Source organism: Peromyscus maniculatus, chromosome 22 (assembly GCF_049852395.1).
Source record: "Peromyscus maniculatus bairdii isolate BWxNUB_F1_BW_parent chromosome 22, HU_Pman_BW_mat_3.1, whole genome shotgun sequence".
In the NCBI taxonomy this organism is placed as follows: Eukaryota; Metazoa; Chordata; class Mammalia; order Rodentia; family Cricetidae; genus Peromyscus; species Peromyscus maniculatus.
In genome coordinates this window covers 4,141,408-4,169,386 of record NC_134873.1, presented here as the reverse complement: position 1 = coordinate 4,169,386, position 27,979 = coordinate 4,141,408, and the positions used below count along the sequence as shown (strand labels likewise).

Genomic DNA, 27,979 nt, shown 5'->3' with positions numbered 1-27,979 from the left:
GCGACGACGGCGCGGCGCAGGGCGGTAAACAAGATGGCGGCGGCGTGTCGGTCCCGGAGAGGGGAGGCGGCTCGCGGCGCCCGCGCGTGAGGCGCGGAGGGCGGCGCCGGCTCGGGGGTCCCCTCGCGGACGGCATCTTCCTGCCTGGAGTTCGAGTCCCCCCTCGCCGCTCCGGCCTCCTGCCTGTCGCGCGGCGGCTTGGCGGCGAGGGGGACGCGCCGCCCGGGCTGCTCTTCCCCCCGCCGCTCCCCGGAAGAGTCCCTGCCCCGACTTCGCGGCCCGCGGCCCGCGGGTGCCCCGGTGCCCAGCGTCCGGGTGGAGGTCGCGCCCCGGGGAGTCGCGGAACTAAGGGGCCGCGCGGGGCGTCGGCGCGGGCCGGACATGGACGGCGCGGACCGGCCGCGGCGCTGCCGCCTTGGGCGCCGGAGCTCGGGGCCCGAGTGGCGACCATGACCTAGCGGCCCGCGCGCCGCGACGGCGGACCGTCGCCTCCGTCGGAAGCAGCGTCCCCGGGGGCCCGAGTTTGGGGGACGCCGGGGTCGGGGGGGCCTCGCTGCTTTTTTCATTCTTACTTTCATTTTTTTCCCTCCTTCAATATCTAGAAGAAGGGGGGGGGGATCAAAAGTGAAGAATTGGCGCCCACGAAGGGGACGTGGACCCGGTTGAGGGGACCGGGAGGGTTGGGGAGGTCGGTTTTTCTTTTTCCCCTTTTTCTGTCTTGAACATTTGGAAGAAGCGGGGGGGGTGGGGTGGGATTCGAACTCGGAGAGACTTGGCTTCCCCGAAGGGGACGAGGACAAAGACTGGGCCAGGATGGACGTGGCGGACCCCCAGCCGCTGGGACTGTTCCCCGAGGGCGAGCTGATGTCGGTGGGCATGGACACCTTCATCCACCGCATCGACTCCACCGAGGTGATCTACCAGCCGCGCCGCAAGCGCGCCAAGCTCATCGGCAAGTACCTGATGGGGGACCTGCTCGGGGAGGGCTCGTACGGCAAGGTGAAGGAGGTGCTGGACTCCGAGACCTTGTGCCGCAGGGCAGTCAAGATCCTCAAGAAGAAGAAGCTGCGCAGGATCCCCAATGGCGAGGCCAACGTCAAGAAGTAGGTGCCAGGGGCCTGGGGCCGGCTCGGGCGCTGTCCTGAGCTGCTGGGCGGCCCTTCCTCCTCCCTCTCTGCTTCCTGGCTCTTCACCTTCCTCCCCTCTCCCCTTCTTCCGCTTCTCGTTTCCTTCCTCTTCCTCTCCCCTCTCTCCCACTGCCCATCTATCCCTGAGCGTGACCGCGCGGGGACGGTGTGCTGGGGGAGCCCTCAGGACTGCCCTAGGGGGACGTCCTGTGGCCGACTGCACGTCCAGTCCAGCCCTCCTCTTTCGGCCGGGCCGGGCCTGGCTTCCTTGGCGGGCGTTGCCAGGCGGGTGGCTAGTTTGTTTACAGAGTCAGGGAACCGGTGGGGCCAAAAATAATGGTGAACACGGGCTGGGGGGCGGGGGGAGGCAGGAGCAGGAGGTAGCTAGCCAGTGCTGGCGCGGGTCCCTGCGGTGTCCTGCGTGGTTGGCGTCGCTGGGCCGCGGGGACTCTTGATCGCCTGCTCGGCTTGGCAGAACTTGGGCAACTTCACCTACTGGCTTCCAAGAAGGGGCCTTATCTGTGGGGCCAGCACTGGCGGGGATCCTCTGCCTGGCTGGTGACCTTGCCTGTGGTCCTGTCCCAGGAGAGCCTGGGAGCTCCTTGTTGGCACCAGCTGGGCACTGCTCTTGAGTGGTACTCACAGGGAGGTGGGCAACTCCCGGGGGGCAGGTGTGTGCGCCCAGCTGGTGGAGCAGGGCAGGCTGGTGTCCTGGGCTAGCCTCGGACCTACTTGGCTTCTTGTATAGGAGTGGCCCTGGGTCAGTCCGGACCTGGGGTGTTCCTCCAAGTGGGAGCCGCAAGAGGTCAGAGACCTGAGCTGGGAAAACCCGATTCCAAGTCACTGTCTTCTGAAGGTGGAGGTGCCGCAGGCTGCTCGCCTTCCTTCTGGTGGGGTCTGCTGGTCTCCCCCAAGCAGCCCCCTTTGGCTTCAGGGTAACGGCCCTGGGGGTCCCCCTGTGCCTGACTGCCAGGCCTGGATCCTGGCTTGAGGTCAGCAGCGCCCCCTGTGCACACAGCAGCCCACGCGCTGTCTGCGCCTGTGACCGAGGGCTCCCCAGCTCCGTCCGTGAATGCCAAGCCCTCCCCGGCTGCCGCCGATTTATGCCATCTGGACCTGGTGTTGCCCGGCCAGGGTGTGGCTTGCAGAGCCAGGCAGGTGCAGGTGAGGGAAGTTGGTCTGTGGGCCCTGAAGTGGCCCCTTCTGAGTTAGTGGGGAGGCACGGGAGTAACAGTGTCCCGAGTGAGCTCAGGATCGCTGGGCACAGTCTGCCGGAGGCCACCAGCTCCTAGGGTGCTGTGAGGAGCTTGGACTGTTCTCAGGAGCGGGAGAGACTGAGGCAGGAGGATTGCTTCAGGTTTTAGACCAGCCAGGGATTCAGAGCAAGACCTGCTCTCCTAAGGAGACCCCGGCTGGCCAGATAGCTCAGTGGGTAACGGCCTGGGAGCACACGGTGGGAGCAGACCCAGCTCCGTGTGTGTGTGTGTGTGTGTGTGTGTGTGTGTGTGTGTGTGTGTGTGTGTGTGTCGTGCATGGTACGTGCAAACACACGAGCCACAAGCCAGGGGAGTCGGAGCCAGAGTGGCAGACTGTCTGGCCGACTGCCCTCACCTGGGGCCCTCACATGGCCTGACCCAAGGCCAGGTGTCTGGCCAGTGCCGGGGTGGCCCCGTTGCCGGAGTGGCTCTTGTGGAGGGAACCCTGAGGTTATGGGCACCTGCCTGTGTGACCCACACAGACACAGCCTGCAAGGGCGGTGCGGCTGACAGCTGGCCCAGTCAGAAAGGCCCCTTTGTTTTCGGGAGCTTAATAAACTCCACTCAAGCTGTCTCTCGTGGTGAAGTGTCCGGAACCTTCCAGACCCAGTCCGCCTGCAAAGCTTTCTCCTTCCAGTAGATCCTGTGGATGGCCGCCAAGGCGTGGGCCAGTGTGGCGCCTCCCTCCCTGGAAGGCTGTGAGGACCCACTGCTCCTCCGTGTGCTAGGGGTGTCCTGCTCCGCCCTAACGGGGCTCCATGTGGATGTGACACACACACACACACACACACACACACACACACACACACACACACACACACCAGCCCACAGGCCTTGCTGCCTGGTGCTTGTGAATGGACACACTTCCGAGACCTGCCGGCAGGGACAGGTTAAGGAGGCACAGCCCCCACCCCCATGTGGCACAGACGTGACTTCTGCCTGTGGTGTCCGTATGCTGCGGTCTAGGGCATGAACCTGGTGAAGCTCCTCAGAGGCTGCTCAGTCAGTCCGGGGAATGCGTTTGTGTGCCCGCTTCTCGTTCGTTCTTTTCTCGCACGTGTATGCGCTTATGTGTGTTTATGTGTGTGTGTATTTTTAATTAATTTATTTTTTTTAAGATTTATTTATTTATTATATATACAGCATGTATGACTGCAGGCCAGAAGAGGGCACCAGATCTCATCACGGATGGTTGTGAGCCACCATGTGGGTGCTGGGAATTGAACTCAGGACCTCTGGAAGAGCAGCCAGTGTTCTTAAGCTCTGAGCCGTCTCTCCAGCCCCTAATTTATTTTTTATTTCATGTGCGTTGGTGGTTTGCCTGCATGTATGTCTGTGTGAGGGTGTCAGGTCCCCTGATACTGGAGTCACAGACAGTTGTGAGCTGACACTTGGATGCTGGGAATTGAACCCAGGTCCTCTGGAAGAGCAGTCAGTACTCTTAACCGCTGAGCCGTCTTTCCAGCCCCAAATATTTTGTTTGTGTTGTTGACGTGTTTGTTTTTAGGTTTGCTTTTATGCATGTGTGGATGTGGGATGGGGGTGGGAATGGGAGTGCTTATGTATGTGGGTGCCTGTAGAGGCCAGAAGAGGGTGTGGTCCCCCAGAGCTGGACTTGGGAACTGACTGACGTGGTGCTCAGAACCGAACTCAGGTCCTCTGCGAGAGCCAAAAACATTCTCAATCATTTTGAGTGTTTTGAGATGTCTCAGGTAGCCCAGGCTGGCCTCAAGTTTGCTGTGTAAATTAAGGACGACCTTGTACCTCTTGAGTGGTGGGATGGCAGCTGGGCACTGCCATGCAGGGCGTTTGTTCTGCTTCTCTGAGGCAGGGTCTCGCCATGTGCTTCTCCTTGAGCTCTGGGCCTCAGGTTCCTGCTGCTGCTGCTGCATGCGTGTGCCAGGCACACACACTGTGGGCTGGCTCTCTCAGCTGCAGGTTGTGGGTGGTCAGCCGTGGCTGTGGGGTCCCCGTGCCTCTTCTCCCGGTCCACGGAGGTGCTGGGGCTCCTGCTGGCTCTTGTCCCTGACCCTCTTCAGTCCTAGCTGCCTGTGGTAGTTGGCCCTGCTGCCAAAAGCAGGTCCTGGCAGTGTGGCCGTGCTTAGCTGAGCGGCATGGCCTTTGCAAAGTGCCTGAGCACCGGGTCTCCTTGGGGACAGGGCACCTGCTCGGGCAGAGCGGCCTGTGCTGGATGGCCGCTGGCCATGAGGGATGGGGTGGGCAGTGGGCTCAGCTGTTGGGTGCCGCCGCCGCCGCCGCCGCCATGTCCGATCCGCACCTGTCTGTGTTCTTGGGGCCATGGGAGGCGCTGGAGGCTCTCCAGGGACAACTGGAGGCCGCCTCACGGCGACTGGCGGGCTCTGCGACGCGGGCTGCGCATAGCTGGGATGCTAGCGAGGCGAGAAGTCGCCTGGATGGTGTCTGCTTCCAGCCTCGGCTCACGACAGCCAGAGCACAGCGGACAGGCTGCTCCTGCGCCCGCCCGAGGCTGCGCTTCAGGCTGCCCGTGTGCCTCGCCTGCGCCTCTCACTTGGTTTGTGAGTTCGGGCCAGTGTTGGAGGTCAGCCTCGGGCATGCTCGCTCAGGTGCAGGCCACCTCACTTCAGACCGTGCCCTGGAGGACGGTGACCAGGCTGGTGTGCTCTGCTCCCAGTGTGCGCCACCACACCCAGGGCTTTGTGGTGGGATTGAACTCAGGTCCTTGTGCTCGCTTGTCAAGACTCCTGTCTCCCCAGTCCACTGCTAGCCACTTTCCTTGTCAGGGAAGTGACGCTTCCAGAGGGGACCGTGCTGTCCACAGAGCCAGTGCCGGGCAGTCAGCACGCTGGACTGGGGGGGGTGGTGGTGGCACAGAGGGCGGAGCCTCAGCACAGCCTTCAGGGCGCTGCATCTGCTGTGGTTCCTCCTCAGCTTCAGTGCTGGGGTGCAGCCAGGGCCTGGCATGCGCAAGATGGGTGCCATGTCCCCGAGCTCTGCTGCCGTGAGGGCTGAGGTGCCTGGTGTCTCCCCTCCTAAGCGGCCTGGAGTGCCCGGACTGAGGCCTGTGTTTGTCGGCTCCAGGAGTTTGTGCTCGCAGCCTGGGTAGTTGGCCAAAGGGCAGACCGTGCATCCTGCCTGGCCTGGCCTGGGCTGCCCAGAGGAACTAGCGGAAGGCACTTCCTGCCTGCCTGCGCTCCACTGCGCTTAGCTTGCTTCCTGTCTCCTCCAACGTCACTGCGTGGCGGCTTCTCTTAGCTGTCGCTTTGTTTCTGAGCAGAGGCCGACCTGGAGCTGCCTCTGCTTTTCCTCAGACAACTGGAGTGTGTGCAGCGCGAAGACCACTCCTCTTTTCCTGCCCTTCTTTCGTGGTTACAGGAAACACTGAACACGGGGTGGGTGGTGCGGGGCCCTGCCTGGGCCCTTAGGCTGCCTCCTGCCCTCAAGTGCTTTCCTCTGGGTAGGAGCGGGCACTGGGTTCTTGGTCAAGGTCCTAAGACATTTGACCAGTGAGCCTCATACAAGCAGTAAGTTTTTCTTTACCAAAACTTTATGAGCCAGCACTCAGGAGGCAGAGCAGGTGGATCTTTGTGAGTTCGAGGCCAGCCTGGGCTACAGAGCGAGATCCAGGAAAGGCGCAAAGCTACACAGAGAAACCCTGTCTTGGGGGCGCGCGCGGGGGTGGGGGGTGGGGGGGGGACGGACACGGACACACACACACACAAAAACAACAACAGCTTTGTGTCCATGAGCGTTCTACCTGTGTGCTGTGCTCCTAATGCATATAGTACCTGTGGAAACCAAGAGGGCATCAGATCCCCTGGCACTAGAGTGCCGTAGGGTTGTGACCACTGTGTAGGTGCCAGGAATTGAACTTGGGTCACCGGGAAAGAGCTCGTACCTGGTGAGCCATCTCTCCAGCTCTAGTTTTTTTAAATGGTGTTTTACTATGAACGTTGCCCAGGCTGGCCTCAAACTCATGATCCACTTGCTTCAGCTTCCTAGGTGTAGGAATTAGAGGTGTGTGCACCATGCCCAGTCATCGGGGTGCTGGGATCTGTGTGTCACTCGTGTCCTTGCTGTCACCAGCGCCTGACAGGCCGCGGGAGAGGAAGGGTTTGCAGGCATAATTCTTCCCTGTAGGGGAGGCCCAGGAGACCGTGGTGGCCAGCTTTAGGAGTGTCATCTGTTAGCAAGGAAGAGGGGGTGGGGGGGAGGGCAAGGCCTGCTGGAGCCATGCTCACCCTGCTCAGGCTGGCTGCAGTCCTTCCCTCATCTCCCCCCAGACAGGGAGCCCACGGCAGAGCAGAGTGCAGACCCACCAAAGTCCGGTCCAGCATGGGGGACCGAGGTGTTTCCTGGGCACTTCCAGGAGTGTGGTGAGGGGTCACAGGAGTGTGGTGAGGGGTCACTCACAGGAGTGTGGTGAGGGGTCGCTCACAGGAGTGTGGTGAGGGGTCACTCACAGGAGTGTGGTGAGGGGTCACAGGAGTGTGGTGAGGGGTCACAGGAGTGTGGTGAGGGGTCACAGGAGTGTGGTGAGGGGTCACAGGAGTGTGGTGAGGGGTCACAGGAGTGTGGTGGGGGGTCACTCACAGGAGTGTGGTGAGGGGTCGCTCACAGGAGTGTGGTGAGGGGTCACTCACAGGAGTGTGGTGAGGGGTCACTCACAGGAGTGTGGTGAGGGGTCACAGGAGTGTGGTGAGGGGTCACAGGAGTGTGGTGAGGGGTCACTCACAGGAGTGTGGTGAGGGGTCACAGGAGTGTGGTGAGGGGTCACAGGAGTGTGGTGAGGGGTCACAGGAGTGTGGTGAGGGGTCGCTCACAGGAGTGTGGTGAGGGGTCACAGGAGTGTGGTGAGGGGTCACTCACAGGACTGTGGTGAGGGGTCGCTCACAGGAACACAAGTGACTCAGAGATGGCCGCCTCACTAAAGCCCGACTGGGCATGGTGACAACTCACAAAAACTGGAGGGCACTGCACACACACCCTGAGGCAGTGTGACAAGTTGGAGTGGCCGTTCCAAGTGACTTGGGTTCTAAACCTCTTCAGGCAGCCCAGCTGGTTTTTGTGTCTTCCAGGCAGGCTGCTGGTCTCAGCGGCATTATTGATCACTCTGTGAGGGAGGGGCCTAGTGCGTTTGGTCAGTTTCAGGGACTTCCGGAAGCTCCCCCCCCCCTTCCTCGAGACAGGGTTTCTTTGTGTAGCCCAGGCTGTCCTCAAACTCACCGAGACCCATCTGGCTCTGCCTCCTGAGTGTGGGGATTACAGGCGTGCGCCGTCACCTCCCGGCTACTTCTTTGTTTTTAAAACACGGTCTCTGTGCGTAGTTTCGGCTGTCCTGGAACTCACTTCGTGGGGCACACTGGCCTCGACCCCCAGCTCTTCGCGTGCCTCTGCCTTCTGAGTGTCGGTTAAAGCACGGCCAGTTCTTAGTGCTGTAGGCGAGGTGGTGGCCCACCAAGCCTGCTCTGCCGGGCTGGGCTGTGTCTCCTAGACACACTCCACCTACAGAGCTGCCAATGCATGCTTCCTGCTGTGGGCAGAGTGAGGAGCGCTGAAGTCCAGAGGGTGCTCTCAGACCACGGCTCCCTCGATGCTTCAGGTGGATGGGTAGGCAGGGTTCTTGGAGACCTCATCCCACATTCTCCTAAGGTCCATGAGTGCAGAGCTAAGACCTACTGAGATCCTTGGGTGAGTTTCTAGTGTTGACTGGAAGCAGGGATCCTCCTCCACACTCGGTGATGTTTCTGTAGCTGGGACAAGCCTTAAATGCTTCTTTTATTTTTATGGGGGACCAGCCTCCACACTTATTTACTCTTGAGGAACTCTTGAGGAATGAGGGATAAGAGACTTAGAAATAGAGAGGAAGAGAAACAGAAAAAACACAGGACAGACTCGGGTGGGCCTGGATCCTTAGCCACAGGCCCAGAACTTTATTCCAAAGGTCTGTTTATAGCAATGCCAAGGGGTGGAGCCAAAGCCCTCCCCCTTGCTAGTTACAGTCACCTGGTGCCCAGGCCCAGGGTCCAGTCAGCCTCCTGTGCAGCCCTGCAGGGTACCGCACTAGGAAACCTAGTGGGCTCCAACGTATTTTTTAATTTAAAGTGTCTTTTATGTGTATGTGTGCGTGACTGACTGCATGTATGTGCACCATATGCATGCATTAGCCTGTGGACATCAGACGAGGCCATCGGATCCCCTGGAGCTAGAGTTACAGAGAGTTGTGAACTGCCATGAACCTGAGTCCAGTGCAAGAGGTCCTAACCACTGGGCCATCTCTCCAGCCCCTGGCCCTAGACTCTTGGTCCTCCCCTGCCTTAGCCTCCTGAGTAGCTGTGATGACAGGCCTGGCTGGCTGGTTCTCTGTGGTCTCGGGGCAGTCACACTGCCCATGTGCAGCTGAAGCCCCTGGCTAGGAGTGCGGGGGTCCAGTGGCCTGTGGGCACCCCCCCCCCAGATGACACCGAGCCCAGGGAGTGACGGACCTTGGAGGTCAGGTTCTCGGTGCTGGGGGCCTGAAGGGTGGCTAGTTGTGTCCAGGGCCATTGGTGAAGCTGCTTGGTCCTGAGAAGGAACCTCGGCTTGCTGCTGTGCAGAACTCAGAGTGGGTGGAGCGCAGCTAAGGTCGGAGCATGCTCGGGACTCAAGCCTGGAGAGGCGGCTGGCGCTGCCCTGCAGGTGTGCTCTGTTAGCTGGGAGGGGACGGTGCTCCACGAGGGTGCACAGTGCTTACGTGTGTACGTCCTGAGGCGGGGCTGAGCCACTGTGGTACCGGGGTGTTGGGGAACGCTGTCCGTGATAGAGCAATGGCTGTCATCGCTGGGGAGGCTCTGGGTGCGGGGAATATGGAGGACACCCCTAGAGAACAGCATGGCTTGTGTAGCACCTAGGGCGTGAAATTCTAACTGCAGAGGGCAGTGTGGCCTGGCCCTCTGCAAAGCAGCTGACGGTTATATCTGGAAAGTGGACCGTCGCCAGCCTGGACTGGTGCGGGCCTAGCCTCTCTTGAAGGGTGGCCCCTAAGCCCGAGAGTGAGCCGGGAGAGGCCGGCCTATCCTGGGAGCCCATGGCCTCAGGCTTGGGCCTCCGCCTAGCCCTTCCTTCTGTGACTGACTGTGGTGCCCAGCCCCCAGAAGACCATGTCCTGGTGGCTGCCCGTGAGGAGGCGGCCCGGCTCTGTAGGGCACAGCCGTCAGCTGATTGAGCTCAGGTGTCCCCTCTGCCCCGATGGGCATCTGTACAGTGAGCACTGGTCTCTGTCATGGTGGTGTCCACTGCTGTGCCGGGCATGGCGTCTGTACAGTGAGCACTGGTCTCTGTCATGGTGGTGTCCACTGATGTGCCGGGCATGGCGTCTGTACAGTGAGCACTGGTCTCTGTCATGGTGGTGTCCACTGATGTGCCGGGCATGGCGTCTGTACAGTGAGCACTGGTCTCTGTCATGGTGGTGTCCACTGGTGTGCCGGGCATGGCGTCTGTACAGTGAGCACTGGTCTCTGTCATGGTGGTGTCCACTGGTGTGCCGGGCATGGCGTCTGTACAGTGAGCACTGGTCTCTGTCATGGTGGTGTCCACTGGTGTGCCGGGCATGGCGTCTGTACAGTGAGCACTGGTCTCTGTCATGGTGGTGTCCACTGGTGTGCCGGGCATGGCGTCTGTACAGTGAGCACTGGTCTCTGTCATGGTGGTGTCCACTGATGTGCCGGGCATGGCGTCTGTACAGTGAGCACTGGTCTCTGTCATGGTGGTGTCCACTGGTGTGCCGGGCATGGCGTCTGTACAGTGAGCACTGGTCTCTGTCATGGTGGTGTCCACTGGTGTGCCGGGCATGGCGTCTGTACAGTGAGCACTGGTCTCTGTCATGGTGGTGTCCACTGGTGTGCCGGGCATGGCGTCTGTACAGTGAGCACTGGTCTCTGTCATGGTGGTGTCCACTGATGTGCCGGGCATGGCGTCTGTACAGTGAGCACTGGTCTCTGTCATGGTGGTGTCCACTGATGTGCCGGGCATGGCGTCTGTACAGTGAGCACTGGTCTCTGTCATGGTGGTGTCCACTGATGTGCCGGGCATGGCGTCTGTACAGTGAGCACTGGTCTCTGTCATGGTGGTGTCCACTGATGTGCCGGGCATGGCGTCTGTACAGTGAGCACTGGTCTCTGTCATGGTGGTGTCCACTGATGTGCCGGGCATGGCGTCTGTACAGTGAGCACTGGTCTCTGTCATGGTGGTGTCCACTGATGTGCCGGGCATGGCGTCTGTACAGTGAGCACTGGTCTCTGTCATGGTGGTGTCCACTGGTGTGCCGGGCATGGCGTCTGTACAGTGAGCACTGGTCTCTGTCATGGTGGTGTCCACTGGTGTGCCGGGCATGGCGTCTGTACAGTGAGCACTGGTCTCTGTCATGGTGGTGTCCACTGGTGTGCCGGGCATGGCGTCTGTACAGTGAGCACTGGTCTCTGTCATGGTGGTGTCCACTGGTGTGCCGGGCATGGCGTCTGTACAGTGAGCACTGGTCTCTGTCATGGTGGTGTCCACTGATGTGCCGGGCATGGCGTCTGTACAGTGAGCACTGGTCTCTGTCATGGTGGTGTCCACTGATGTGCCGGGCATGGCGTCTGTACAGTGAGCACTGGTCTCTGTCATGGTGGTGTCCACTGGTGTGCCGGGCATGGCGTCTGTACAGTGAGCACTGGTCTCTGTCATGGTGGTGTCCACTGATGTGCCGGGCATGGCGTCTGTACAGTGAGCACTGGTCTCTGTCATGGTGGTGTCCACTGATGTGCCGGGCATGGCGTCTGTACAGTGAGCACTGGTCTCTGTCATGGTGGTGTCCACTGATGTGCCGGGCATGGCGTCTGTACAGTGAGCACTGGTCTCTGTCATGGTGGTGTCCACTGCTGTGCCGGGCATGGCGTCTGTACAGTGAGCACTGGTCTCTGTCATGGTGGTGTCCACTGATGTGCCGGGCATGGCGTCTGTACAGTGAGCACTGGTCTCTGTCATGGTGGTGTCCACTGGTGTGCCGGGCATGGCGTCTGTACAGTGAGCACTGGTCTCTGTCATGGTGGTGTCCACTGGTGTGCCGGGCATGGCATCTGTACAGTGAGCACTGGTCTCTGTCATGGTGGTGTCCACTGATGTGCCGGGCATGGCGTCTGTACAGTGAGCACTGGTCTCTGTCATGGTGGTGTCCACTGCTGTGCCGGGCATGGCGTCTGTACAGTGAGCACTGGTCTCTGTCATGGTGGTGTCCACTGATGTGCCGGGCATGGCGTCTGTACAGTGAGCACTGGTCTCTGTCATGGTGGTGTCCACTGATGTGCCGGGCATGGCGTCTGTACAGTGAGCACTGGTCTCTGTCATGGTGGTGTCCACTGATGTGCCGGGCATGGCGTCTGTACAGTGAGCACTGGTCTCTGTCATGGTGGTGTCCACTGGTGTGCCGGGCATGGCGTCTGTACAGTGAGCACTGGTCTCTGTCATGGTGGTGTCCACTGGTGTGCCGGGCATGGCGTCTGTACAGTGAGCACTGGTCTCTGTCATGGTGGTGTCCACTGGTGTGCCGGGCATGGCGTCTGTACAGTGAGCACTGGTCTCTGTCATGGTGGTGTCCACTGATGTGCCGGGCCAGGCGTCTGTACAGTGAGCACTGGTCTCTGTCATGGTGGTGTCCACTGATGTGCCGGGCATGGCGTCTGTACAGTGAGCACTGGTCTCTGTCATGGTGGTGTCCACTGGTGTGCCGGGCATGGCGTCTGTACAGTGAGCACTGGTCTCTGTCATGGTGGTGTCCACTGGTGTGCCGGGCATGGCGTCTGTACAGTGAGCACTGGTCTCTGTCATGGTGGTGTCCACTGGTGTGCCGGGCATGGCGTCTGTACAGTGAGCACTGGTCTCTGTCATGGTGGTGTCCACTGATGTGCCGGGCCAGGCGTCTGCCTCAACTCCCCCTTCCCAGTGGGCTTCAAGCCCTGCCCCTGTAACAGTCTCTGCTGTGACATGGGGACACGGGGAAGGAAGTCTGGTTCTAAAGCATCAGGGGCTGTCTGGGAATGGGTGTGGAGGTGGGGAGCCCCTGTGGTACAAAGGTACCACCCAAGGGGGTGGCTCACGTAGTCACTTCTGGTTTCATGTTTGTGGCCCCTGGGGACAGAGGATGAACTAGGACTGAGCTCCAAGGCCTCTCTTGTAACGGCCATGTTGAGGCAGGACGGTGGTGGTGTCCCACTAGCCCAGCATGCCCCTCGAGGCCCTGCATGTCCATCAGCCTGGGTGGGCACTGTTGAAGTGGCCCCGGGGTAAAAGCACAGCCCTCAGGCAGAGTACCTCTTCCCCTGCAGCTTGTGACCTGGCCAGGGGAGGACACTTAGAGCGCAGGATGGATGCCCAGTGGGCTGTGCTCAGGGAGAGGTCTGGAAGAGGTGGGGCCTGGGGCAGTGAAGACAGGCCAGGGAGGGGCGCCTCTACCCAGCTGAGCGTGTTGGTGAGGCTGCAGACCACCTGGAGAGGAGACAGGCTGCGGGCCGGCCTCATGGAGGACGTGTATCGTCAGCTCTCTGTCTCTCACTGTCTGGTTCCACAGCGTGCCATCAACCCTGGGCCCCAGCCAACCCCTCTGTCTCTGGATTGGCTCGTTCTGGATGTTTCCTATCATGAAGGCCCACACTCTGGCCTTTGGTGACTGGGTCTCTCACTGGGCATGATTGACAAGTGTCAGAGCCTTGCTGCTGTTGACACTGGTGTGATAGTTCGTGTGGTGGGCCATGCTGCTTGGGGATCAGTGTGTGGATCCTGGCCTGTGCCTTTTGGTTGCTGGGAGCCTTCTGTGTATAAGGCTGGGAGGGGTACTGTGTGCTCTTGGTGGTGGGGTTCCTGGTGTTGGGGTGCCGTGTTACTGTCTAGGCATGAGCTAAGGGAAGCCTCTGTGACTGGCTAGCGGCCTCATCCACCTGTGGGACATCGGCTCTCGTTATGTGTGCCTTCCTTGCCGGTGCCATGGTGGCTGTCGTTGATCACGGCTGGGGGACACCCAGGTCCATGAAGGACGACAGTCCTTGGGAGAAGCCTGGGCCTGCCGTGGCCCAGCTGCAGGCACGCTAGGGGCTGCCACCTAACGTGGGCTTTTGTGAAGCAACCCGTGTCCTCGTGGTCCTGGGGTGGAACCAGGTGTCACAGGCGAGTTCCCCATGGACAGGCATCTTCACCGTAGGCATGGTCAGCTGAGCAGTGTCCTCTGTTACAGGGAGATCCAGCTGCTGCGGCGGCTGCGGCACCGGAATGTGATTCAGCTGGTGGACGTGCTGTACAATGAGGAGAAGCAGAAGATATATCCTGAGGGGCGGAGCGGGGTGGGGCGGGCCCGTGTGTGGTAGGGGGGAAGCCCTTTAGAGCCAGGGCCTCTGACCGCAGCTCAGTTCTGCATGCTGTCCTGTGGGGCCTGGCGACTTAGCAGATGGGACAAGCAGGGCATGGAGCTCACATCTTGTGCCAGCCTGCTCTGGCCTCTGGCTGGAGCTGGGCCCATCTCAGGGGCCTGGAGCTCACACGCACTGCAGTGCCTTCTCTTGGTGCTCTCCCTGCTGTCCTTCCCGGGGCAGAGTCTGCACAGCCTGCTCTGCATCCGGGCGGCCCCGGGAGCACAGAGAGCCAAACGCCTGTAGTTGGCTGCACCCTGACTCCGGGCACCCCTTCCCCCTGCTGGGGCGAGTAGACTCGCCCATTCTGGTCCTGCTGTGTCCTTTGCTGACTCCATGTGGTCCAAGGCAGTGCAGATGTCTTCACTGCCTCAGTGGCCTCGGGCTCAGGCGTTCCAGACCGCTGCTGCTGCTGCTAGGGCTCCTGGGGCCTGGCACGTGCTGCTTTCCTTAGCGCCCTACGTATATGGTGATGGAGTACTGCGTGTGTGGCATGCAGGAGATGCTGGACAGTGTGCCGGAGAAGCGCTTCCCCGTGTGCCAGGCCCATGGGTGAGTGCCCTGCTGGGTGCAGGAGGGCAGCCAACACTTCCTGTGGCTCAGGACAGCCATTGGCAGGAAAATCCAGATGTTTCTGGGGCCCCAGTTTTCAGGCCAGCCAGTGTGCTTGCGGTCTCCCTCCTGTTAGGCCCTGTGGGCCCACTGCCCTGCAGAACCTGACCCTGTGGTCCCCCAGGCTCAGCAGTCACGGCCCCTGGTTGGCACAGAACCAAGGGAAGGAAGGGGAAGAGGGGAAGCCAGAGGGGAGGCTTGGCACCCTGCCCCTAGGAATCTGACAACAGTTGCCCTGTGTACTTCCCAGTGGGCTCAGGCCTTCTGACGATCAGATCTGTTTACCTGAACCCCAAACGCCTGTCCCCTTGTGGACCAGGCCTCGTGACTTCCCCACATTGCGTAGCAGGCTTGTGTGGGCACCGTGGTATGGGCTGAGACCCTGTGGGGCTGAGCCGGTCCCACCCATCCAGGTACTTCCGCCAGCTGATTGACGGCCTGGAGTACCTGCACAGCCAGGGCATTGTGCACAAGGACATCAAGCCGGGCAACCTGCTGCTCACCACCAACGGCACGCTCAAGATCTCCGACCTGGGTGTTGCCGAGGTAGGCACCGTGTGCAGGGCTCCTGGGCCGCTTCTCCTGAGCACCCCTGACTCTCGCTGCCCTGCAGGCCCTGCACCCCTTCGCTGTGGACGACACCTGCCGGACAAGCCAGGGCTCCCCGGCCTTCCAGCCGCCCGAGATCGCCAACGGACTCGACACCTTCTCAGGTTTCAAAGTGGACATCTGGTCAGCTGGGGTCACACTGTAAGTGGCCTGTACCCTGCAGCAGACGGGGAACTGCGTGTTTTCTCTAGTGTCCTTGGGTCTCTGTCCACAGGGTGTGGCCAGCAGGTTGGGCTTTCCAGGTCTGGTGTAGTCTCCCTCCACACCCCACCCACCCCACAGGCTTTGCTCCCTGTAGGGGCTGTGGCTGCACGTCTGCAGTTAACCCTTACCCTCTCTGGGAGTTGGGCACCTGGCCTCCAGTCTAGGCGTGCCATGCACTGACACTGTGCTCTTCTGTGAAGCTACAACATCACCACGGGTCTGTACCCATTCGAGGGAGACAACATCTACAAGCTGTTCGAGAACATCGGGAGAGGGGACTTCACCATCCCCTGTGACTGCGGCCCACCACTCTCCGACCTGCTCCGAGGTGGGCCTCTTCCTGGTGACAGGACATGCCAGGACAGTCGGGGCCAAAGACCCTGGTCTGGGGGTGCAGAGTCAGCTGGACTCTTTCAGCCCTAGGTGGCCAGAGGTGGCAGTGGGCTGCGGCCAGTGGCCTGACGTGACTGATAGAATAGCCCCTGCCAGCTGGAATGGGGGGTCTCTGGGACTCAGTGTCCCTGGGCTCTGCAGCAGGTGGCACAGGCCTCGGCTCTGGCCCCATCCAGGGGAGTCTCAGTGCTGTGCCTGGGCTGCAGCTGCGCCCTCACGGGCCTAGACGGGATGGGCGGTGGGCGGGGCTGCGGCACGGAGACGGCGGCGCCCCGCACTGACCCTCCCCTTACACAGGGATGCTGGAGTACGAGCCAGCCAAGCGGTTCTCCATCCGGCAGATCAGGCAGCACAGGTGAGGGGGGGGACCCCGCTGTCCACCTGCTGGGGTGCTGGGTGCTCACAGGACGGGGTGTGCACACCACCGCTGGCCCGAGGGGTGCGGGGTGAGCTTGGGGTGGGAGGGAGGCTGCTGGCTCTGCCCCCCCCCCCCCGGCCCTGCCCACTGCAGGCAGGGGTGAGAGCCCTCCTGGGAGGGGTGCAGGCGGCTGTGGGGCAGATCCTCCGTGGTGGAGGATGAGGCTGGAGTGGATGGGGAGAGCATGGCAGGCCTTGCCAGACGCCAAGGCGGTGGCCCTCTGGGCCCCAGCTGCCCTCTGGCCCAGTGGGGCCTGGCCGTGTGGGCTTGGGCACAGCCAGGGAAGCAGGAGGCGCGAGGCCGCGGAGCCTCTGTCCTGTTTACTCGCTCGGGCAGGCCCCGGGTCCGGGCGGGCGCCTGTGGGGCTCTGCCCGTCGGTCGTCCCCAGGCCAGTTGTCCCCTCCATGCGGGGCTGCGATTGGCTCTGCAGGCCTCCCCAGGGAGGGGCCCTGACTGTCCACCCCGTCCAAGGAGCCGTGGCTGCGAATGTAGAGCGCATGGCAGGACCCCTGGACCCCGCTGCTGAGACCTCAAGCCTATAGCCTAAGTGCTGAGGGCAGCGTGGTGTGGCCAGCTGTGGTCACCCAGCACCTGACACCTGACGGCTCCACTGCACCTGGGCTTTTGCAGCTGGTTCCGGAAGAAACACCCCCTGGCTGAGGCGCTAGTGCCCATCCCCCCGAGCCCAGACACTAAGGACCGTTGGCGCAGTATGACAGTGGTGCCCTACCTGGAGGACTTGCATGGCCATGCCGACGAGGACGAGGACGAGGACTTGTTTGACATTGAGGATGGCATCATCTACACGCAGGACTTCACGGTGCCTGGTGAGCTGGCTTGGCTTGGGTCACCCCGGAGCTGGCACCTTTGTGCTCTCTGGGGCTGGTCCTTTCCCCAAGGCTCTAGTCTGCCCTGACCACCAAACTGCCAAAGCCATCCTGGTGGCCGGCATTCTGCTCTGGGCTAGCTGAAGGGCTCCCCGGGCCCCGTCTACAGCTTCTTATGGCCTCGCTGGCTGCGTGTGGCAGGAGGAGGGCCCTGGAGGGCAGTGGGCAGGAGCCCTGAGACAGCAGCTGTGTGAGGGAGGGTCCAGTGGCCCTCGGCCCTGGCCATGCCTGACCTTGTACCGCCTTCTTCCCCAGGTGTCGAAGAGGCGGCCGAGGCAGGGCTTAGCGAGGATGCATGCGCCACATGCATGTGGAAGAGCCAGGGCGCAGGCCTCCCCGGAGAGGAGCCCGAGGAGGGGCTCGAGGCCTTAGTGTAGCTCCCCGGCTGCCGCCCGCCCATGTCCTCCATAAAGCCTTGTCCACTGTGTCTGCAGGTGGATGCTTGCCGCGACTGCCCTTCCCTGTCCCTGCCCTGCAGGCTCCCCAGGTCACAGCACACCAGGTCCAAGGCCTGGTGGCCTTAGGCCGGCCCTACTGAGAGGCAGCTCCTGGCCCTTCAGACAGTCGTGTGCGTGGGAGGGCGAGGCCCTTGGGGCCCTGGGTCGTCCCTGGAGCATTTGAGGGTTCTAGAAGCAGTGCCTGCTGGGTGCCAGCTGGGACCCTGGTGTCCAGGCTGGGCCCTGGCCACAGCCCTCCTAAGAGTGTCTCCTGCTCAGAGAGCAGGCCCTGCCCCTGGGGCCTTTGCCGGGAGTGTTTGCCACAGGCCGGGCCCTCAGGCAGGGCTGTCACCTGGCAGGGCTCCCCGTGGGCTCCTCGCTGGGGCCGTGTGCACCTAGAACGCTGACTCCATCTTGGGGACCCCTGGGGCTGCTGTAATTGAGGGGAGGCAAGGACACAGGGAGGGTCTGGGGACACTGCCTTGCGTCTGGGTGGCCATGGGGCCCATGTCCCCGGGACAGTGCGGTGCAGACAGTGCCGTGTACACGGCAGGACTGTGGATAGCCTGCACCTGGCGTGAGGGCTGTGCTCTGAACAAGGGCACGGGGGGCTGTGGGGAGGGGTTCCCTGCTGCAGGGTCCACCCCACCTCACGCCTCAGTCCAGCCCAGAGGGCCAGGGTGGGCACGGCCCGTTTGGGCCGAATCAGGTTGGGGAGGGACTCTGGATCCGGGAGCACAGGTCGGGCCTCTGTGGGGTTCCCGTCGCTGTACGCAAGCACCTGGTGGCCGTGTAGTCACCTGCTAGAGGCTGCCCGCTTCTGAGGAGCTGCAGGACAGGCGACCTCTGGCCACCGTGAAGGAAGGCCAGCAGAGCGAGCTAGGCCTGTAGCCCCCGCTGGACGGTCTCCCCATGCGCGCACAGCGAACCCCCGCTGAGCGCGTCCTCTCCTGGGCCTGCTGTGGGTCTAGAGCCCGGCTCACTTGGAGAGCTCTGAGCTGGTGCTTGGGCTGCCCAGGCTAGACAGGCAGGTGAGCATGGGCGTGCTGCAGGGGGGCCAGGGCACCACTGGAAAGGCTGGGCCTGGCCGGACAGGCCTCTGGAGCCACTGAGGCACGGCGCTGGAGGCCAGAAAGCACGGCCTGACCAGCCGCTGGCGCAGTCGGGGCTGGCCGGGCCCTGGGGCTTTAGGTCACTGTCCCTTGGCTCAAGCCATGCCTGCCATCTTCCCGCAGGACAGGTCCTAGAAGAGGAAGTAGGTCAGAATGGACAGAGCCGCAGCCTGCCCAAAGCAGTGTGTGTGAACGGCACAGAGCCCCAGCTCAGCAGCAAGGCGAAGCCAGAAGGCCGACCCGGCCCCGCCAACCCTGCTCGCAAGGCGTGCTCCAGCAACAAGATCCGCCGGCTCTCGGCCTGCAAGCAGCAGTGACTGCGGCCTGCAGGTGGGCGCAGGGCCAGGACCGCGAATCCCCGCTTGGCGCTCAGTGGGTGTCTGCCGGGCTCCTGGCTCCGCTCCTTGGGGCGGAGTTCCCCCGGTTCCATGGGGCGAGGTCAGGCGACTGAGGAGGCCACAGCCCTTAGAAGGAAGGGTCTGACCCCTCCGGGGTGGCGTGTACCTCCCTGCCAGGGCCGGGTGCTGAGTGACCCCTTCTACCTGCAGTGCGTCACCAGGTTCCCTGGGCAGGCGCCCCGGCAAGGCTGCGGTTTTCGGGCCCACCCATCTGGACACTCGGAGTTGGAGCCGAGGGTGGAGCCGCCGCCCCAGAAGCACTTTATGTCGAGACCACTGGCCGGCCTCGCCCGCATGCCGCCCCGCGAGCCTCGCTGTCTTTGGGTTGGCCCCTTTTTTTAATAAAACAGGTGGATTTGAGCAGTGGCTGTCGGGGTGTTTGGAGCAGGCGGGGTGCAGGGTGGCCTGCAGAGAAAACCCAGAGCACGCGAGTATGCAGAGACATTTATGATCAACCAGACAACACGACGACCCGTGGAGGGCGGGCGCAGGGCAGGGAGTGGGCGGGCACTCACGGCGAGGCCGCCCTATATTTTGGCAATAAATAAAGCTTGGGAAACTTGAAGCTGCCGCCTGGGCTGTTGTGTCCGTATGTCCAAAGCCCGCGGCTCTTGAGTGGGACAGGCGGGGCTGTGCGCATGCTGAGCGGGAGCAGCGGTTATTGCTCGGAGAGGGGATGGGTGCCGCGAGAGCACACGCCGTAGTGAGGTAAACGGATTCGGGGTGGGGCGGCCAGCTCCTCTGATCCTTAGTGCCCCGTGGTCCCTTCGCCTCCAGGAGGTTCACGCATGCGTACGGCCGGCAATGGCACCGCCAGCACGTGCTGACCAACGGAGGGAGCATGCGCTTCGGAGCAACCCGGCCTCCGGGTTGCTGTGGTCGGCCGAACAGGGACCGCAGAGTCCGAGCTCTTGGTCCTCCGTGCAGCCGCGCCAGGGTCCTGGGGCCTCGCCCCTGCGGAGGCCGCTGCGCCCACTAAGTGCCCGATGGGGCACCGCAGTGCGCAGTTGGGGGCGGGCCGCGTGCGCGTGCACGGCAGCCCCGGGTTCCCCCGCTGGCGCCCTCCCCGCAGCGGCCCCGCGTGCCCGGAGAAGCTGCCGAGAGGCGGATCGAGTACGGAGCTTAGGCCGGGCTGTGGTCAGGGGACGTGGGGGCAGCAGCAGCGACGATCAGCACCGGGGAGGAGGCAACGGGCTCGGCGAGGTGCGGAGCGAAGAGTCTGTCGTCGAGGCTGGCCGCCAGCTTGTCCAGCAGCGCCCCGGCGGGCTCCACACACAGCCCGGGGCCCAGGCAGCCGCCGCTGCCGCCGCCGGGCTCCTCCTCGATGACCGGGATGGACGGCTCGTCGCCCGCGCTCGGCAGCGCGCGGCCGTCGGGAGGGCAGTCGACGCTGTCGCCGCGGCGCAAGGGCGCACGCGCGGGACGGGCGGCCCCGGGGGGCGTGGCCGCGCGTGCGCCGCCAGGGTCGCTGTGCTGGCGGCCTCGCTGCTGCCACTGTTTCCGCGCGTGGGCGTGGGGGTGCGCACGTGCGCGGTGGCGCGGCGCGTCGTCGAAGTGCGGGTCGTGGCGCAGGAACTCGTGGAAGAGCGCGTCCGTCTTCTCGTCGATGCTGTAGTCGCGGCGCGGCCTGCGCGGCCAGGCCCGTGGGCTGCGGGGAGGGCTGCGGGCTTGAGCCGGGAGTTCGGGGGCCTCGTCGCCCGCGCCGCGCCCCTCGATGCTCGCGTACCCACTGTCCATCTGCAGCAGGCGGCGGGCCTCGCCGTCCTTAGGCCTCAGGGCGGGCGGGGACTCGGGCGGGGGTGGGAAGGCGGGTGCCGCGCCGCCACCCCCGGAGCCCGAGCCCGAGCTGTCCCCGCTGCGCACTGAGTCGCGGTCATTGCCGCTGCTGCTGTGGTCCGATGCAGTGGCCGCGTGGAGCTCGAGCGAAGCGCGAAGGCTCCACAGGTCACGGTAGCTGCACTGTGCATGCTCGGCGTCCTGCTCTTGCTGCGGGTCCTGCTGCTGCGCATGCTCGGGCCCCAAACTGATGCCGTGCTCCGGAGGAGTCTCGGGGCTCGCTCCTCCCGCCGCCTCGGCCGCCTCTAGCCTGCAAGGCCAGGCCCACGTGGTCAGAGCCTGCCGGCCTTGCCCTGCCCTGCCGGCCACACGCTCGTGCATTAGGGACTGTGGACACGGAGGGACCCCACGGAGCTGGGCATGCCTAGACACATTCTCTCGGTGCACGCGGTGACCTAGGGGGCTGGGCCTGAACTAAATCCAGGTCGGGCCCTCGTCCTAGGTGGTTACTTCACCCACCGGCTCACAGGGCCAGGTATGAACCATGGAAACCGAGGGTCACCCCGAGTTTGCAGAGCCCCGGCCTGTGTCCTACTGGTTTTGAGCACGTGGGGGTTTTGCCTTGGGGTTGGGGAGGGAGGTTGCGGCTGGTAGAAGCAGTCACCACGGCTTCTGCGAGGGGTCGGGCCACACATCAGGAGTGCAGGTAGGCAGGAGGGTCGCTGGGACAACCGAGGAGCCTTTCAGGCCTCGGAGCCGGCCACAAATGGGCAGAGCCAGGCTAGGCCCGAGCCGGCTGCCTTGCTCCGGTGGGTGCCCCATCCGGGAGACCTTGGAGCCGTCCACTGCCCACCTACCCTTACCCAGCCTCTCCCCGGTCCCCTCCTTCTCCGGTCTGCGGTGGAGAGGTGGCCCCCAGGAAGTGGCCAAGGTCACTCGAGTCCGTGTCCACAGGGCCAGGAGGGCAGTCCCCGGGCCACCTAGGGGGGACGGGGCCGGGCAGGGGCCCACGGGCTCACCCTTAGCACCTCTATCTACTGAAAAATACCTGCCGAGAGTAGGGGGCGGGCTGGTGGGGCTGGCCAGAAAGGGGCGGGGGGGTGGGAAGGCCACCGAGTCGCCTGCGCTGGCAATGTACTGAATGAAGTCGGCATGAGGGGCGTCCCCCTCCTGCTCCATGCTCTCGCTGGCCGCCCGCTGTCGCTGGAAATGGTGCCGCTTCGGGGAACCTGGGGGGGGGGCAGTCAATTAGTTGAAGAAACTGAGGCAGAGGGCATGTGTGCCAAGATCAGAGATTTGACATGAGCTGGAAGGCCTCGGGGAAGGCAGCCCAGACAGAACAGCCATGCTGGACGGGCACAGCCGTGAGCAGGGCCCCAGTGGGCAGCTCAGCTCAGCTCCTGCTGAAGCAGGGGGAGGATGGGGGGGGGGGACTGCCCCACCCCTGCCCCAGCTCCTGGCCAGCAGCCAGGATCTTCCCCAAACAGAACTGCCGGTGGGCAGGCCTCCAGGTGGGGTGGAAGCCACCCGGGGAACAGGTTCTGGTCCACCGCAGCAGCCTGTGGTTAATCAGCACTAGGAATCATGACTCCATCTCAGAACCTCCGCCCACAGTGGGACCCTGGGAAGGGAGGGGGTGAGCCCTCTGCCGACCAGACCCTCCCACACGCCTCCCCACAGGGAAGCCAGGGCTGGGGCCGCTGCCACTCGGGTGTCCTCCCCACAGTGAGCGGCCCTGTGTCCTGGGCCAGCAGGCTGCGCCCTTCCTTTGTGGACAGCTTGACTGGCACAGGCCACGCTTCCTACAGCAGAGGTTGAGATGGGACGGAGTGGCCACAAAAGCCCAAACTGTTACTGTCCAGGGCCTTATCAGAAGTGCCCGGGGACTAGCTGGGTATGGCGTGTGCCTGTGATCCCCTAGACTCAGGAGGGGTGCTGCAGTTCAAGGTCTGCCTCGGCCACAGTAAGACAATGTCTCACGACAAACAGGTACCACAGACCCCAGAACTAGTCCAATGCTGCCTTTCTTTTTTTTTCTTTTTTTCTTTTTGAGACAGGCTCTCATGTAGCCAAGGCTAGCTTCAAACACACTACATGGCTGAGGCTGGCTTTGAATTCCTGTCCCGCCTCTGCTCTCCTGAGTTCATGCCATACCGCACTAGGTTTCTGTGGCACCGGAGGCGGAAGGCAGCGCCTGCCTCACGCACAGTAGAAAGGCGCTCTACCCTGTGACTGGTTCTGGTAAAGCCAAAGCCTACAGAGGCCGAAGGACTGAGTAGCGGTCCAGGGAAGCTGGGACCCCTGATGTGCTGACAGCTGAATCCATGCACCATGGCGGTGCACACAGCCTTGGGCATGGAGGCTGAACACTCTGCCCAGGAGACACGGGCCATCGGCAGCTGGCAGCCTTCCTAGAGGCACGCAGGCCCTGGCAGTTCCCGGCCATTTGCAAGGCCTCCATCAAGATGCCCCGGCGCTCACGGTCACTCTGCGGTGCCTTACCTCTTGTGTCCAGACTGGACGCTCTCTGGCTTGGCTCCAGCTTCCATTTCTTGACCTTGAAGTAGGGGCTGGCCCCATCCAGGCTGGCATGGCGGCGTAGCCGTGTGAAGAACTGCAGTACAGTGCCCGGTCCCGAGGAGCCTGTGCCCATCTCCCCGGGGGCTGCCTCAGGCCCAGGCCCAGCAGCCTTGGCTCCCCGGGGCCCTGCATCTAACTGGGGGATGTGGGGGAGGCAGGGATGATTGTCAGGCACAGAGTCCCCCCTCAGGCCCTGACCCAACACCTGGGTGCCCACTACCAAGCCTGTGGTCACCCTAACAGCAGCCTTCTCCCTCAGGCCAGCTCCGCCCTCCTGGACCCTGTCCGTCTGTCCTGGGGGAAGGACCCTGTCTATCAGCTCCCTTCCCTGGGCTGGGGTGTAGCTGGGCACCCTCCCCCCCAGCCTGACTCTTAGCGGGGATCCTAGGGTACCGTGTCCTGGTTCTGAGAGCGAAGGCACCTCGATCTCGGAACGCTGTGGGAAACCAGAGGGAACCCTCACCGAGATGCCCTCCCCAGAGTCACTGGAGGCGGGGGGGCTGATCTCCGAGAAGTCCACAGAGTTGTAGGGATCACCTGGCAGGGCGGAGCTGGGACCCACTGAGCGGCCAGTGAGGGCCTTCCCAGGGGGCTGTGAGACAGAGAGGGTGGGGGAGGACAAGCAGGTGAGGGAGGGGCCCCCCCTCCCCACCACAGCCAGCCAGGATCCCACTCGGCACCCACCACCACTCTGCCGAGGACCAGGGCTGGCTGCGACGTTGCCCCTTACCTGGAAAATAGCCAAGCTGTCTTTGGGGGTGGCGGCTGGGTGGGGTGTGGCCACTGAGCTGGCCTCACCCGGTTCACACTCATGGATGGTAGCGATCTTGAGAGGCGGCAGGTGGAGGTGCGTGAGACGAGCATTCTTGAGGTGGTGGAAGTCCCCCTCTGTCAGGGTGTACCTGTGTTGAGGGACCCCTGACGGTCAGCCCTCGGCAGTCCCCGGCTCAGCTATTTACCATCTACTCCCTGTTCACGGATGACTAAACTTCTGATCTGATCCTGTGTCTCCATTGATCTATCAAGTGCGGGGACCACAGCCTCTGTTTACCTCTTGAGACAGGGTCTATGTAGACCCGGCTGGCCTTGAACTCAGAGCATCTGCCTGCCTCTGCCTCCCGCCACACTCAACATCCCCGTTTTTGTTTATTTATTTATATATTATTTATTTATTTATTTTGAGGTTCTCTCTCTCTCTCTCTCTCTCTCTCTCTCTCTCTCTCTCCTGGGTTGGCCTTGAACTTGGCAGCAGTCTCCTGCCTCCGCTGGCCACCTGCCGGCATTGCAGGCGCCCACCACCATACTTGGCATTTCCGTTTTCAAGGCAGGTCTTGGCTGCCCCCACGGTAGGCAGGGTTCCCCCTGTGCGGGCCAGGCAGGCCTCAGATCACTGTAGCAGTCAGGGCTGGAGTGGTGGGAGGCTCGGGCGTTAAGGGAACTGAACTACTCTTGCCCAGGACCTGAGTTGGGGTTCCGGGGCCCGAACTGGGCCACTCAGAACCACCTGTAATTCTAGCTCCAGGGAGATCTGTCGCCTCCTTGTGGCCGCTGCGGGCACCTGCACCCACACGTACATAAACATTCCAAGATGACTCTGGTGACCCTCTTGCCTCCTCCGTCCTCCCTAACCGGAGCTTGTCCTTCAGTGTCCATACTTACTCTCTTCCTGTCCACCCTGCCAGCCCATACCAAGAGACCCGAGCCGGGGTCCCCAGCTTTAGCACCAAGCTGAGGCCTGGCCTCCCTCACCGGCGGCCCTTGTCCTGAGCCTTGCGGCTCTGTTCAAACAGGGCGGCCTCGTTGAAGGACACGCGGCGGCCGGTGGAGCTGGTGGCGAGGAAGCGCTCTGTCTCCGTGTCCTGGCTCTCGGGGTCTTCCGCCCTGCAGTCGGGGTCTGTGAGGAGAGTCAAGAGAGGGTGGGCCCCGGGTGGGCCGCGCGTGTCTCGCTGCCAGGCAGGGCGCTGGGCAGGGGTGGGCCGGGAGGGGGGCGCGGGCCGAGTGGGGGCAGGACGGGGCGGGCGGGGCGGGGCGGCGGGCACTCGCTCATCCGCTCACACACTCACTCGCTCTCAGCACGCGCCTGTGCGCACCTACGCCTGGGCGTTAAGGAAACAGAGATGAGTCGGACTCGAACTGCGCCCAGTCTGGTGGGGGAGACAGACAGACAGACCGTCAGGCGGCTCGAGGGGGCGGGCAGGGGGCCGAGGGGCGGGGCGCGGCGGGGGCGGGGGGCAGTCAGGTGCAGCAGGGTGCTGCGGGCCACGCGGGCCCCTCACCTTGTATCGGGTGGGTGCCGTTGTCCAGGTAGGTCGTGGTGGTCTTCTCTGCTTCTTCCATGGCCCTGAGGAGGAGGGGCAGGCGAGGAGGGGTGAGCGGGGATGGGGGGCACGCCGGGCGGGGCGGTGGGGGGGTCCCCAGGGCATGCACCTGTTGAAGCGCTGGTGCACCTCCCAGCAGCGTTTGCAGAGCAGGAGAACGCCGGACAGCACCACCAGCGTGCCCCCGATGAACAGCGACATCACCACCACCAGCAGCACGTAGTTGTCCAGGATGGGGTCGGGCTCCGCCTGGGGGGAGAGGTCGGCGCCCCGGGCGGGGTGTGTCAGGGGCTCCGTCGCACCCCATATCCCCACCCCCCGGCCTCCGGGAACCACCCACCCACCGTGGGGCGGCTGGTGGTATTGTCCCACGAAGTCATCAGGGCAGCCGTGGTGGTGGTGGTGGCCTCGGTGGCCATGGTGGCCGTGGGCTGCATGGTGAGGCTACAGGTAGGGCACAGCGCCAGCTCAGAGCCAGCTCTGCCAGCCCCTCCCCACAGGAGCCCCTGCAAGTCGGCCCCCGTCAGCCCCGTGCCGCGGCAGCGGCTGCCGTCACTGGGGTGACTCATGGACAGGTGGGGCCGAGGCTTGCAGTGGGAGCCACCCCCACCCCCCCATCTCCCCAGGGCGCCTGCAGCCAGGGCTTTTTTTCCCAGGACCTCTCTCTCGCCATCTTTATCACATAGGAGGTGGCATCGCGCGTGCGCAGGAGCGTGTGTGTGTGCGTGCGTGTGTGTGTGTGCGTGTGTGTGTGTGTGTGTGTGTGTGTCTGTCTGTCTGTGTGTACACAAGTGGCTCTCCCACGTCCCTGCCACCTCCCTGGCTGGCCGGTGCGGCCGGCCCAGCGAGGTGGCGCAGCTCATGCATGCCCAGGAAGGGGCCGGCACCCTTGGGAGAGGGGGGCGCGCAGCCCTCGAGCGCACCCAGTCCAGGTCCCCGGTGTCCTTGGCGGCTCAGGGTCTCACGGGGCAGCGCACCTGAGGCGCGGGAGGGGCTGCACCCGCGAGCCCCCCTCACACACACACCCGAGTCACGACTCCAGAGGAAAAGGTCCCCGCGCCCCGCACTGGTGGGTGTGGAAAGGACAAAAGACGCTCGTCTGTTCCTGGCCTGAAAAATCTGGTTCCCATGACGACGGTGCGCAGGGCCGCGCCGGGGGGGCGCGTTGCCAGGCAGAGGGAGGCGGGCGGGCGGGGGCGCGGGGGAGGCCGCCCGCGGGGGCGCCCCGAGCCGCGGCCAAGATGGCTGCCCCACCAGGCCCCCGCCCGGAGCGTGGGGAAACTGAGGCTCGGGCACGTTTCGGGGTGGGGGTGGGGAGCGACACTCAGGGAGGGGCTGCGCGCAATTGCACCTGACTCGCTCAGGGGATGAAGATGCTCCTGGGGTGTCGGGGGCCGCTCTGGCCAGCCACCCACCCACCCATCCCCGGTTCCCACACCGAGCGTGAGCGCGCACACACCTACCCCCACCGCAAAAGCCCGCAGGCTGCAGCGTCGCCAGCGCTTTTGGACTGGACGGCGGGGGGCGGGGTGGGGTGCGGGGGAGACTGAGACCCGGATAAAACGAATGCGCCCCCGGGAAGGGGCAGAGGACCCACCGACCGACCGCAGGCATCAATTTTGGCGGGTGGCAAGGGGCGCCTATGTAGGTCGGGGGATGAATTCAGGCTGGAGGGGGTGGGGCCTGGTGAGGATGGTGATGGGAGTGACGGGAAGATGGCTGGAGACTGGAGCCAGGAAGGTGGGGTCAGGAGGGCCCGCCAGGACGCCAGCCTAGACCAGGGCCCCCCGCAGGACGCCCCCACCCCGGGACAGGGTGCGGGAAAGCGCAGGGAACCCGATACCAGGCTCATGCGCATCCAGGAGGCCAAGGCGACACTGCCCTCGCCTTGTCACTCGGGTAAACTGAGGCCGAGGGCCGGCACGGGCGCGCGCCCTCTCTGGGCTGCGGACAGTGGGCGGGGTGCAAGGCGCCTCGGGCCGTTCCCACGCTCCCGCCGCTCCCTCCCCGGAGCCACGCGCCCTCGCGCGCAGGACTGGGGGGCCGGGGCGGGCCCGGGGGCTGGTCGCCATCCCCTGGCCGCGCGCATTCGCCCGCCCGTCCCCGCCCGGCCCCGCAGCGCCAGGGCCCGCCGCGCCTACCTCAGCGCCGGGGCGTGCGGCCCATGGGCGGCAGGAGGGCGGGCGGCGGATGCACGGCGCTCCCGGTTGGCTCTGGAGCTCGGTGGCCGCGGAGCCGGCGGAGAATTTATGAATGGAGAGCGCGGCGCGCGGAGGAGGTGTGCGAGAAAGGAGGGGCCTCGCACGTGACCGCGTTGGCGGTGCGCCCGCTCCGGCCCCTGGCTCGGTGCTCCCGGTAGCCGCCCGGTCCCGCAGCCTGGCCGCCCCCGCCGCTCTCGCCGCCGCGTCTGGCTCGCTGCGCGCTGGCCACCGCCTCCCCTTCCCTTCCGGCGGGGGCGG

General features: G+C 63.7%; 2 protein-coding genes across 7 annotated transcripts; one reads left to right on the top strand and one right to left on the bottom strand.

The window, feature by feature from the left end:
• Positions 1–14: 14 nt before the first annotated feature.
• Stk11 (serine/threonine kinase 11) lies at positions 15–19,416 on the top strand. 3 transcript variants are annotated; one of them, XM_006978203.3, is made up of 10 exons: positions 15–1,103; positions 13,605–13,688; positions 14,239–14,328; positions 14,802–14,934; positions 15,002–15,138; positions 15,402–15,529; positions 15,892–15,949; positions 16,643–16,839; positions 18,577–18,778; positions 18,997–19,416. In XM_006978203.3, exons 1-10 carry the CDS (start codon positions 814–816, stop codon positions 19,295–19,297), a joined length of 1,620 nt encoding a protein of 539 aa, XP_006978265.1. In that variant the 5' UTR covers positions 15–813; the 3' UTR covers positions 19,298–19,416. The 3 variants fall into 3 exon arrangements, 2 of the variants coding, with proteins under 2 accessions (XP_006978265.1, XP_006978267.1); XR_013047243.1 differs by having other exon boundaries at positions 16–1,103; positions 17,155–18,778; positions 18,997–19,206; XM_006978205.3 differs by having other exon boundaries at positions 17–1,103; positions 18,572–18,778; positions 18,997–19,206.
• On the bottom strand, positions 19,279–27,949 carry Cbarp (CACN subunit beta associated regulatory protein). Of its 4 annotated transcripts, none has more exons than XM_076559275.1 (10): positions 27,662–27,949; positions 25,865–25,951; positions 25,630–25,769; positions 25,479–25,543; positions 24,952–25,096; positions 23,933–24,104; positions 23,666–23,794; positions 23,125–23,338; positions 21,671–21,851; positions 19,279–20,932 (listed from the first exon to the last, which is right to left on the bottom strand). In XM_076559275.1, exons 2-10 carry the CDS (start codon positions 25,937–25,939, stop codon positions 19,969–19,971), a joined length of 2,085 nt encoding a protein of 694 aa, XP_076415390.1. In that variant the 5' UTR covers positions 25,940–25,951; positions 27,662–27,949; the 3' UTR covers positions 19,279–19,968. The 4 variants fall into 4 exon arrangements, with proteins under 4 accessions (XP_076415390.1, XP_076415388.1, XP_076415389.1 ...); XM_076559273.1 differs by having other exon boundaries at positions 25,865–25,964; positions 27,662–27,795; XM_076559274.1 differs by lacking the exon at positions 27,662–27,949 and adding an exon at positions 26,444–26,468 and having other exon boundaries at positions 25,865–25,964.
• Positions 27,950–27,979: the final 30 nt, after the last annotated feature.

Bases quoted from the DNA above. Each gene is read 5' to 3' on its own strand.
- Cbarp (XM_076559273.1), bottom strand. From the start codon at position 25,957: ATGCAGCCCACGGCCACCATGGCCACCGAGGCCACCACCACCACCACG. The intron at 21,852-23,124 runs GTAAGGCACCGC...CCCCCCCCCCAG, and splicing joins GTCCAGTCTGGACACAAGAG to GTTCCCCGAAGCGGCACCAT. The intron at 20,933-21,670 runs GTATTTTTCAGT...CTGGCCTTGCAG, and splicing joins CCGCCCCCTACTCTCGGCAG to GCTAGAGGCGGCCGAGGCGG.
- Stk11 (XM_006978203.3), top strand. From the start codon at position 814: ATGGACGTGGCGGACCCCCAGCCGCTGGGACTGTTCCCCGAGGGCGAG. The intron at 1,104-13,604 runs GTAGGTGCCAGG...CCTCTGTTACAG, and splicing joins GGCGAGGCCAACGTCAAGAA to GGAGATCCAGCTGCTGCGGC. The intron at 15,530-15,891 runs GTGGGCCTCTTC...CCCCTTACACAG, and splicing joins ACTCTCCGACCTGCTCCGAG to GGATGCTGGAGTACGAGCCA.